Source organism: Acipenser ruthenus, chromosome 28, assembly GCF_902713425.1.
Source record: "Acipenser ruthenus chromosome 28, fAciRut3.2 maternal haplotype, whole genome shotgun sequence".
In the NCBI taxonomy this organism is placed as follows: Eukaryota; Metazoa; Chordata; class Actinopteri; order Acipenseriformes; family Acipenseridae; genus Acipenser; species Acipenser ruthenus.
This window is the reverse complement of record NC_081216.1, coordinates 2,537,276-2,549,775: the sequence shown is the minus strand read 5'-3', so window position 1 is coordinate 2,549,775 and position 12,500 is coordinate 2,537,276. Positions and strand designations below refer to the sequence as shown.

Sequence of the window (12,500 nt, the reverse complement as noted above, 5' to 3'; positions counted from 1 at the left end):
TACATAGCAAAACCCAAGTACAGTGCATAGCTATAATTCATTAATACATCATAAATCGTAAAGCACAGCGTTATAACGACCAAGATCTACAAATCAAGCCCTCTAAAATAACCCAAATGAGTTCCTACTTTGTAAACTCGTTCTCAGGGCGCTATCCAAATGGCCCCGACTATCAGTTGCTAAATTATGGAACCAGTAGCAACGCTATGAACGGCACTTACAGGGACACCGGCACCATGCATTCGGGCTCGTACGGCTACAACTACAATGGAATGGACCTCAGCGTGAACCGATCCAACACTCCCAGACACTTTGGGGCTGTTGGGGAACGCTCCGATCCTTTCCAGTCGCCGGCACAGGACAGCCGCTTCAGACAGCCCTCCAGCTGCTCGCTGTCGTCCCCCGAATCCCTCCCCTGCTCCAACAGCGAGACCCTCGGACCCAAAAGCTCCTCGTCCCCGTCTGATCAGGCCACCAACCCGGGCATCATCAGCAACAACAACAGCAGCAGCAGTAGCACCAGCAAAAACAGCACCGGCGCACATTTTACAGAACTAGACGAGACGAGCGCTTCTTCGGAGACCGAGGAAGGCTCTCTTAGACCCGGTAACAACATCCCCAGGGTTCAGCAACAACAGCAACCACAAGAAGGAGCAGCTAGCTCAACTACTCCTACTTCAGAAGGGCAGCCGCCACAAATATTCCCTTGGATGAGGAAACTACATATTAGCCATGGTACATATCTATCTCTATTTTTTTTCGATATTCTGTGTCGTGGTATTAGATTCCGTGTTTTGTTTGTTAAGCGTTTTCCTGTATATAACCTGTACATTAGCTAGGCGTTTAAGACCTCTGACTGCCCTCCAGAAACACGCCATACATCTTCGTGAAGTGAAAAATAATATAAAAGAGTGTGAGAGAGAGAAAGACAGAAAGAAAGAAAGATAGAAAGAAAGAAAGAAAGACAGAGAGACAGAAAGAAAGCATGCCGCGTTGAAGTTTTTTTGTATTTGTTTTAGTTATATTAGCGTGGGAGCGTGCTTATATGCAGTGTAAAAACAAAATAAAGTGTAAGAGAATTATAAACGAGGAAGTTAGTCAGAGAAAGAGAGAGAGAGAGAGTGAGAGAGGGAAAGAGAGAGAGAGAGAGAGAGGGGAGGAAGACTGGAAAAAATAGGGTTTTGTTATTAGATAAAACATAACAGGAACGTGTACAGTGGAGTTAATTGGCAATAGAAAAAGATTTACCAAATCTCAGCGATTCAGCGTTGTGAATCTAAAATTGAAAACAGGAAACGCAACCAAGAAAAAAAACAGCATTCAGCGTTGTAATCTTAATCTATCTATCTATCTATCTATCTATCTATCTATCTATCTATCTATCTATCTATCTATCTATCTATCTATATATATATATATATATATATATATATATATATATATATATATATATATATATATATATATATATATATATATATGTAGTTGAGTTTAAAACCAGTATTATAAATATATATCCTGGCGTGCATTCATTATTATTATTATTATTTTTTACCAATGCATGTGCTCTCGTTTGCAGTATTCTGCAGTATTGCATGGTCCACAGCGAGCTAATGGCTATTCAAACACTGTATCCATGCTATGTAGATATGACTGGACCAGATGGGAAACGGGCCCGTACTGCGTACACCCGCTACCAGACGTTAGAATTGGAGAAGGAATTCCATTTCAATAGGTACCTAACCCGCAGGAGGAGAATCGAGATCGCACACTCCCTGTGCCTCTCGGAAAGGCAAATCAAGATATGGTTCCAAAACAGAAGAATGAAATGGAAGAAGGACAATAAACTGAAAAGCATGAGCCTGGCAACCGGGGGTAGTGCGTTTCAACCATAGGGTTGGTGGTGGGGGTGGGGGGGTGGGGGGATTACAAACAAAAATGTACACTATTCTAAATAGAGGCACCTTTTAGCATGTTGTTGATTTTTTTATTTTTGTATTATTATTTTTTTTAGACAACTCAAAAAATGTTCTACTGTGGTACTGGTAACACACTCAAAAAATAATGTATTTTTATTTTTCTGTTGTGTGTTTCTATTGTTATTATTTGAAAGGGCATGATGATATGCCCGATGGTATTGTTCTAAGTATCGTTTATGTGTCAAGTGTGATGATAAGCATGTTTCTGTGAGCTCTTAAATGTTATAACTTATTTACAATCGATAACAACTGTATAGTTTTACGTTTGCAGCCTAGAATATACTCTGCCCACAAAATGCTGTCGATTAAACGGTGTTGCTCTTACATTTGCAAAAGTTCTCCTGTATGTCTTCTTCTTCTTCTTCTTCTTCTTCTTCTTCTTCTTCTTCTTCTTCTTCTTCTTCTTCTTCTTCTTCTCCTTTTTGTTTTCATGCCTTTATGTCGTTATAGTGATTTAAATTATCTTTTTTATTCATGTAAACTGTAAAACCAAGTCTACATTATTGTCCTTGTTCATACGTGTGTATAATTCCACTCTCGAAAAAAAGAAGAGATAATTGTATAATAATGAATCATTCGTGTGTTCCAAATTGGGTGTAAATATTAGACATTTTTAACGTGACCAATAGGTAATATGTAGTGGGCAGAGCGAATGACTGTGGAAACAAAATAGTAATGCCTGATAGTATTTTGCCAATATGCTTTTTGTAAGTGTTTGTAGCTTAACTTGAAGTTTAAATAAAGTTTCTCATATTCAAACCATTTGCTTGCAGTACTTTCATGTTTACAGTCTGCTTTCCTACTGTCTGCTTCTGTGGCAATAATATGGAAAACACACCAACAAACAATACAAGGATAATAATAATAATAATAATAATAATAATAATAATAATAATAATAATAATAATAATACAGCCATGCACCAAACTTCACTAGCGTGCCACTGAATGAATCTTGTACTTGCGCGTTTTAATGTGTCACCAATTAAAACAGTTTTGCACCATACTCAGTTTAGTCTGTGCATCGACTTAAGTGATACAGTGCTCTGAGAGCGGGCAACTAAATGCACATTAAACGCTAAATAAACCCCTGTTCAAAAGAAAAAGAAACAACAACCAAAAAAGTGTAACTACAGCACGGCCCACACACAGACCTGCTGCTACGCGTGCTCTTTACCGCTTGTACCTGTCGAGAAACGTTAACGCGTTTTGATGGCAGTATTTATAAAGTCCTTATATCAAAACGACCGCCCCTGTTTGCTTCAATCAACCACTTTTTAGCAGTTCCGCAGCGGCCCTCTACCTGCTCTGATTTTAATATATATATAATTTAAAAATCTGTACAAATCATTAGCCCTGACCACCCTCGGGGGGATTATAAAGGCTCTGGTTCCTCTGAAAGCATCCTTCCTTTTGCGAAACGACTGCCAATCACATACAATCCACTTTATCCCTTTTGCAACAACGTGAACTTTGAACTTGTACACTTACCAATTAATTCCCCCGCTGTTACGATACTTCCTAAGTTAGTTTGGGGGAGCAGCCGAGGATGAGGTGTGCAGCCAGCAAACTAATTGCCATCCGCCTTGCGCTGCCTGCCTGCCTGTCTTGCCTGCTCTCTACCTTGCCTTTTGATTATTATTTTTTTTGGTGACAGGGGTGTGTGTGTGTGTGTGTGTGTGTGTGTGTGTGTGTGTGTGTGTTTGTGTGGTGGGGGGCGGGGGGGCAGGGTTGCTGTTTACCATAGCCAAACTAAACCAAAAGTAGGTATGGTATTTAGATGAAATGGATAAAGGCTTTTTTTTTTATCTAGAAGTTAGATCGTAAAAATCACACGACCCCTAGAGAGATAACCCTCACTGGCTCACAAAAGTCACGTGGGGTTCATAAAGTTAGTTTTATGGTTTTAGGGAGTTGACAATCTACTATATATTTCACATTCTAGCATGTAAGTGACGGTTTAACAGCTTCGGCAGGATCGTAATGGTTCAGAAACGCGTGAGGTGTACGTTAGACAAGTCGTGCCCATGCCTTGCTCTAGACGCTATGCTTAGGCCGCTGTGTGCCAATGCACAGTTTAGAAAAAAAAAAAAAATCCAGGCCGAAGACGGTTTCAGCTCAAAGTAAGTCCTATTAAAATATTGTCTGTGTGGTGGCTAGCTGGTTATAGAGGTACTTGGAGATTGAGCAGGATGAAACACTTTTTATTTAAATTGTGTTGACATTATAAAAAGCCGGTGACTCATTCTCAGTGAATTTGACAAGGCCCTGAAATTGGGTGTGTATGTGTTACAGGTTAAAGGTTAGTGAAACTTTGGAATTAGTTTTAATAGATGTAGTGGTTCTGTATTTTATTCAACTGTTCCCCCCTTTTTTGCTGTTGTTATAAAATGTATATTCTGTTGATGTTTTCTATAAACTGTGCATAAGCTATACTTTGAGTGTATTTATAATTTAAACAATAGCTTTCACATAACTTGCAAAATAACCTACTGCATGACAACGGTGTGAAATGCCGTTATGTGTGTTATCCACGTTTGTATGGTTGTTTGTCTATGTTATTTCTAATAGGTAGGCTACGCATGACTGCCATTTGAAAGTCCACTGGTAGACTGTTTAAGCCTTTCGTTTCTTGTGTTGTGGGTTGCAATTAAAACGATACATTTCCTCCAAAAGATGGTTCTATAGTGCGATATAAAAATATGCAGTGACAAGGTACAAGTAATTGCTAATCACTTATGTGGGGTCCCGGATCGTGGCACAACACACCGTGTGCAATACAATTAGCATTTTAATCAGCAGAAAAAAAAATGTGAAGAACGATTCGTTTTGAAAAACCACTATTAATAAGAACATTATTAATATTTCTCAGCAATATCGATGCAGACAAACAGATTAAGAATCACCCATCAAAATAACACTGATAAGGACATGTATCAGGTTTTTTTCTGTTTTAAAGCATTCTTCTTAAGTATTAAATACTAAATTAAAAAAAAAAACTTGACACAAACTGAAGATGTGAATCTATGAGTAGCACAATGAGGTGGATATAGGATTGAACTTCAGGAAGAAATGCGCGTTGATAGAACCCCGTGTACTGACGGCGAATTGGTGTTTATTTATTAGTTCTAATCCCTTGTTTTTATTAACAGCAGAACGCTGCGTTTAGAATATATCACACCAAAAGGATAAAAAAACAATACTTCTGATGTTTTATCGTGACCAGCGGTTCAAAAGTATGCATTCGAGTCATGATTATAGGTTGTCCCTTGTCTTAGATTAAATCTATTGTATTGGGTAGGGTTACAAATGTATGCCAAAGCTATTTAGTTTCAGAAACCTTGAACTTATCTTAGTGTGATTTATCACAATGACACCTCATCGTGCGACTTGGTGTATTCAGAAATTCTTATTCTTAATTCTTTTTTGGAAATTATTGATTTAAAAAAGTGAAACAACACACTACCCAAGAAACTTCTGTAAAGTTGGTGTTACATTGATCTAAATCTGAACAAATAGTGTACTGTACTACAGTTTTTAAAAAAAGGAATTTATTCAGGAAGTATTGCTATTATTACTAATAATATTACTACTACTACTACTACTACTACTACTACTACTACTACTACTACTACTAATATGCCACCTGAATTCCAAATCTTAAATAAGGTTCTTAATCAACATGTCTTTGCTAATCTCAACAAATTACCAAATAGTCAATTTCCTAGTTAGGCTAACTTCCTGAAAACAAAAAAAAAAAATCAATTAATCTTATTTTTTTTTATTTTTTTTTGCATTATCAGAGTACACGTGTCTGTCAGGATGCATACACTAGTCAAACATATCCAGTTAAATAGAATCACTATGCGTATTTGCACGCGTTTCTAAATAACTAAATAAAGAAGGTACGACTTTATGCAGGTATTGGAAGCAAAGCAAAACACTGTAGCATAACAACGTGAGTGCTCGCCCATCAACACGCTTCGCTGTAATTATACTACTGTATTTTCAAACGCAGGCATGCGCTTATCTGAACCATCGCCATTTGGCTCATCACCCCAAGCTCAGTAAAACTACAACCTTGCTGTACTGCAAGAAGTCAGCTGTTTGTATTTTCAGTTTTTGTTTTTGGATACAGGCTCGGACCCTGTCCAGTGTTGTATTTTTTTAAATTATTGATCCTAACTGTAATTGTCGCTTAATATGCTCTGTAACACGCTATTTAAGTATATTTTACAACAGCCATTTTTCAGTTTGGGTAAATCTTTTGACGGTAGTACTGTGTTTATAATATGAAGGAGTGGTGATTGACTAACTGCGGTATGTGTAAATATGTATCTCAATCTATCTATTGTTTTAACATGTAATATACCACAGATTAGCAATCTATGAACCAGAAGCAATAGATTTCTAAAAAACCAACGTGTAAAAGATATATATTTTTTAATTAAATAAGGTTTAAACAGCTATTACACTGCCAACTTTGTCACGTTTATATCCTGTTCAAAGCCATCGCTGTGTTATGTCATTTTTCAAGCTATACCCATTTTAAACAGAGTGACTGTCCGCCCTTTATCCGCTGAGCTTTACAGTGTTTTAGTATCAGTAGCTACAGGGCGGATAAGACTCCTAAAGTTCACAATCGTTTTAATTCTTCTGTCATTTTTTTTCTCTCCTTGGCTTCTTGCTGATAGAGTAAGGAAGTTTGAGAGCGTAAACAGGAAAGCAGGTCCTGACCACGAAGAAAGGCGAGGGCTTCATTTTACATTTTTCATCGGTTTCCTCTCTTTCAAAGATACAGCGAATGGAAGCTCTGTAGTCGCTGTGGCTACTGAATAAACCACAATATCAATAATGGACAGTGTAAAAAATGCTACCATTTCAAGTATAACGACATAGATTATTAGCACTGACCTGGAGATACACAGACAGACAGACAGACAACTATATAGACTGCTGTAAGCTACTGTACTCGTTTGGGCAAAAGTTTCGTAGACTTAACGAGAAAGGGACTGAGGTTTAACTGTAGGCGGTGTGTGTGTGTGTGTGTGTGTGTGTGTGTGTGTGTGTGTGTGTGTGTGTATCGATAGATAGGCCCGCCTTCAAATATATCCTATCTAGATTTTTAGTTTCACTAACATAATAGGATTTAAATGAAAAAAAAAAATCACAAAACTGTTCATACAATCTTCTTTAAAATGCAAGACAGAAACACTTAGTACGGTATTTTATTGACCTATGTATGCACGTATGCATGCTGGTATTTATGTATTTGTCTAAAAAAAAGGTATGGGTTTTAGGGGACAGTCATACGGTTTTAAAAAACATCACAACGAAACGATTCCGAACGATTAAATTGCCATTTTAAATGTATAATGTGGTGTGCATATTGATAGGAGCGATCTGTACTCATCAATAATTCATAAGGAGCTGGGATCATCCAGAGGTCACCAGACTAGCAGCGCGCGGTTCCTATGTGCGAGGGTTATGGCTTTGCTTTCTCTCTCTCTCTCTCTCTCTCTCTCTCTCTCTCTCTCTCTCTCTCTCTAATTATTATTTTTTAAGCGAATCGTAGCATCTGTTACCTATTGTATACGTATATTTTTTTCAAATAGCCCATACACCGAAGTGTAATGCACAGAGTCGAAATGTATATATATATATATATATGTCTACACATAGACAGACTCGACAGAGATTAATATGTGCATCAGCTGTACACCATCGGTTCCTCAAGAACATATAGATATCACAGCCTTTTTGCAATATGCACAATCGTTTATTTGAAACACACGGTTTCTTAAAAATACCTAACGCCTCTGGATACACCCAAACATGTTTTTTCGTTAGAAGAAAACACACACACACATTATTATTATAATTTATTTCTTAGCAGACGCCCTTATCCAGGGCGACTTACAATTGTTACAAGATATCACATTATTTTTACATACAATTACCCATTTATACAGTCGGGGTTTTACTGGAGCAATCTAGGTAAAGTACCTTGCTTAAGGGTACAGCAGCAGTGTCCCCTACCAGGGATTGAACCCACGACCCTCCGGTCAAGAGTCCAAAGCCCTAACCACTACTCCACTACTGCTGCCACACAGATTTAAATGTAATCTCCCAGATATTACATTTGTTGTTAACATATTGATAACATAAACTGAATTAAACAGCAATCTAACAAGTAACTGATTCAAATAAATCAATAAGTACATCCATTTAGTTAAAATATTTGACCAAAGGAAAAAAATGTTTTATTTATTTATGTATTTATTTTTATGGTATAGGCTATGTGTTCGACGACAGTGAGCTGTCGGGACAGATAACTATTTAAAAATTCGGTTTCTGCATCACACACGCTGTCAAATAATTATGGTAATGAGACGCCTACTTAGTTTTTCGCTTTGCGCTGAAATTCACAACATCATTTTTTGTTTATATTATTTATTTTCGCTTTCCAGCTTTAAAATGCGTTCCTTCAGCCTCCCCTGCTAAATGTGTATTCACCAGACAACCAATAAACGACAATAAAATCGGTGCCACTTCTCAACTCGTTTATTCATGTATCAGTTTATGTATTTACCTCTTATTCTTCGTTATTGACCTACGTAAATTGGTTAATATTTGCTTTCAACGATTCTCTTGCAGCATATCTGTCTCTCTCTCTCTCTCTCTCTCTCTCTCTCTCTCTCACTCTCTGTCTATTTCTTTCTCTCTGTCTATCTCTCTATCTCTCTACTCTCTCTCTCTATCTATATATCTAACACCTTATAATAACGCATCTATTATATAATAATATTTTTTAATACACGACTTCCCTACATAGAAACAGAAAACCAAATCAAAATACAGATTCGTTTATCCATAAAAAAAAATATTGTGTTGTACTTTTAGAACCCTGGTTGGGTGTTTTTTTTTTAAATATATATTTTATTTTATCAACGACACAATATGTATGTATTACATGCTAGGTATGCCAAAAAAAAAGTATTGTATTTGTATATTAGTAGTTTTTGAGGCTCTAATATTTTGTGTAGGATGTAACACCCCCAAACCGCCACTAGAGCCCGCCTCAGACCAAGTTCATAGCCAGTGGATCAACTGAGAGCCACAATACAGCCGCGGCGACACGTCCTTAACGGCCGGGTTTGAGTGTGGCTTTCCCGGATGAGAGCCCCTTCAGAACACCTATACCGTTACCGTGTCAGAAACTCAGCAAAACACGTACCAAGCCTGAGATATTCCTCTTTAGGTGTAACGCCAAAAAGAAAGTCATACACAAATTAAATATATATATATATATATATATATATATATATATATATATATATATATATATATATATATATATATATATATATATAATGTAACGCAGTGCTAAAATGTAACGCAATGTTAGAAAAATTAAAATAATAATAATAATAATGATAATAATAATATAAAAATCCCATTGGGGCTTATAGACAAATTTTTGATTGCGACAGAGGTGTGCAGTGTCTTCGGAGGCTTGTTAGTAGAACGGTATAGCTGTAGGGTCAAAAAGTTGGGGGTCAAAAGTTTACGTCGTGCGTGACTCGGTGCTGACTGTCTCGAGCGATACAAAGCTATTGCAGGGTATCATTGGGAAGAAGAGACACACACACACAAAAAATACCTTAACTCGTGCGCAGAGATGAGAGAAATGATAGCGAGGGAAGGGTGGAATCCTAGTCGACCTTCACCGTATATAAAAAAAAGCGTCCCCGCAGGGAGAAAAAAAGAAAAATGGGGAAAAGACGCCTTGAAGATACAAGAGGGAAGAAATAAGAAGGATCGATGAAGTAAGATAGGGAGGAGAGAGAGAGAGGAGGGGGGTATAGGGTGTGTGTGTGTGTGTGTGTGTGTGTGTGTGTGTGTGTGTGTGTCTGTGTGTGTGTGCTGCAGTCAATTGAAGTCTTTGCAAAAACAGCACGGTTTTATTTAAATATCTAATTATCTAATTACAAGTGAGTATGCATGCATAGTAAGTTCAGACTAATGTATTTGCATGCAATACCAAAACATGGCAATTAACAACGCGTTTTATGAAGGTCCATACGGTTTTGTGTTGACACATTGATATCTAATAGACATTAAGGTTAATGTTACACCTGTTTTTTATGTAGCTGTAATCAGTCTCAATATCCCCATATAGATATCCGTGACAAGAGTCACAGGTAATATCCTGCTTAAAAAACACACATACTGGCATTAGGAAACTATAAAACCGTTGATTATTATTATTATTATTTTTGTGGCTATTTCTAACTCAAGGAACATAATGTTATTTTTTGTGAAGCTCTCAAATAAAGTGTATTTCTTTGCAACAGTGTGGGGTGTCTGTTGGTTTTCACAATTGTTAACGCTGTTACTGGAGATTATTCACGTAGTGCCTGTCTATATATAGAGGGGATGGATACAGAACGGCGATTGCTTTGCGAGTCTAGTTTGGGGGATTTATGTGAGTGCGTTAAGTTCAGGTGAATTTAATTACAATGCAGGAGCATATCAACTTATATGATTGATTTAGTGTCAAATTACTACTACTACTACTACTACTACTACTACTACTACTACTACTACTACTACTACTACTACTACATTGTAGATGTCAGTTTGAAGGTTTCAATTTTATAGGCCAATGTATCTATGTATGTATGTATGTATTATGTTTTTATTAATTTTTTTAGCAGACGCCCTTATCCAGGGAGACTTACAATTGTTACAAGATATCACATTATTTTTTACATACAATTACCCATTTATACAGTTGAGTTTTCACTGGAGCAATCTAGGTAAAGTACCTTGCTCAAGGGTACAGCAGCAGTGTCCCCCACCAGGGATTGAACCCACGACCCTCCGGTCAAGAGTCCAGAGCCCTAACGACTACTCCACACTGTATGTATGTATGTATGTATGTATGTATGTATGTATGTGTGAATTGTATCAAACAATGACATTGCAAAATTAACCTCAATATAATTTTAATAATAACCTTACTAATATGCTACTAAATAGCATATATTTTCTTAACTGTTGCTTTACTGAGTTACAGGTAAAATGAGATTCTCCAAGGTGTCTATTCAGCCATCTCATATCGAATTTTATTAATTCCACGAGCCATTTATTTGATCGATTAATATTAATATGAAAGCCATTTCTTACCAGATATAATCGAGAACCATGTTTAATTTGTTACATTAAAAAAAATGATTTGAGTTCCCCACAAATAATATATATATATTTTTTTTTTAAAAATATAGCGCAGGGAATATATGTAAAGACTTTAAATAATACAAAATTATATTTTTAAAAAAGGTCCCTCAGTTTGCACCTATACAGAGGGACAGACCGATGCGAATCATATCTAAAACAAACAATCAAACAAACAAACAAACAAAAACATTTTATAGTACCCTTTTTAAAAAAAAAACGAATTAATTAACCAATAACTCCCATTAATAAGTGAGCATTCTCGTGAACTCGGTTTCGTTATTTACACGGGGCGTATTACATAGAACGCAAAATAACGTTCGATACAATCGTTCTATCTGTCGGCTTCATTACACGCCACCAAAGCAAATAGATTTGAATGCATCCTATCGATATATACACAATATTTTAACAAAACAAACAACAACCTGACCATAATAATAATAATAATAATGAATGCACTCCAGGATATATATTTATAATACTGGTTTTAAACTCAACTATATATATATATATATATATATATATATATATATATATATATATATATATATATATATATATATATATATATATATATATATATATATATATATATATATGCAATTATTTATATTATGACAGCGCAATTGCGCTTTTATGTTTCTTAACGGTGATATGAGATGCTGAATTGTTGCCCATTTTTTAATAGATTTGCGTTGCAATCTGTCAAGGCTCTTGTGTTTACGAGCTCAGAGGTGCTATCAAGACCGTAAACAAGAGACATTTTATCACCCTCACTTACCGTTTATAATGTACGCATCTATACGATTTATTTGTATAGCAAACAGCACACGGAAGTAATATAAGGCATACGGATATGCTCATGGTCTGTATTTAAAAGTTCTAAATTGATGACATCATTGATGACCCATAATGCCACTGGATATCTAAAAAATACAAAAACAAAAAAAGATGACAATTATCTTTGAAATTTCAAGATTTTAGTTTTTTTTCCGAGCTTGCAGAAAAAGCTGTATTTTAATTTATTTTATACAGTAGGTATACGGTACCAAATAACCCTCTTTTTAATATTTCAGTTGTATGTGTAATATCGGTAGTGAATGGGTGATAGGATACTCGCGAGTCATTATTTAGGAACAAGCTACAACAACTGGAAAATAATTCTATTCGCTGCCAGCAGCCGATCGGAGTTCAAACGCAGGTCACCTCATTCATTATGATTCCTTTGGAACCTGTCCGTTGCTTTGCAGAGAATAGCTTTGCATTTTAATATCGAGCG

At 36.3% G+C, this 12,500-nt stretch overlaps 2 protein-coding genes across 3 annotated transcripts in view; both read left to right on the top strand.

The window, feature by feature from the left end:
* The window catches only part of LOC117434842 (homeobox protein Hox-B5a-like), a 3,411-nt gene extending 1,510 nt beyond the window's left edge, over nucleotides 1-1,901 (top strand). Inside the window, exons 1-2 of one of the 2 annotated variants that reach the window (XM_034057515.2) lie at nucleotides 1-735; nucleotides 1,648-1,901. The exon at nucleotides 1-735 is cut by the window's left edge and continues 1,506 nt beyond it. In XM_034057515.2, the coding sequence (XP_033913406.1) occupies nucleotides 117-735; nucleotides 1,648-1,895 (867 nt within the window). In that variant the 5' untranslated portion in view covers nucleotides 1-116 and the 3' untranslated portion in view covers nucleotides 1,896-1,901. Of the gene's footprint in view, nucleotides 736-1,579 lie in introns of both variants that reach the window. The other variant, XM_059003255.1, reaches the window with a different exon arrangement.
* LOC117434840 (homeobox protein Hox-B3a-like) overlaps nucleotides 1-12,500 on the top strand; it is a 62,955-nt gene that overhangs the window by 11,427 nt on the left and 39,028 nt on the right. The window lies entirely within an intron of this gene.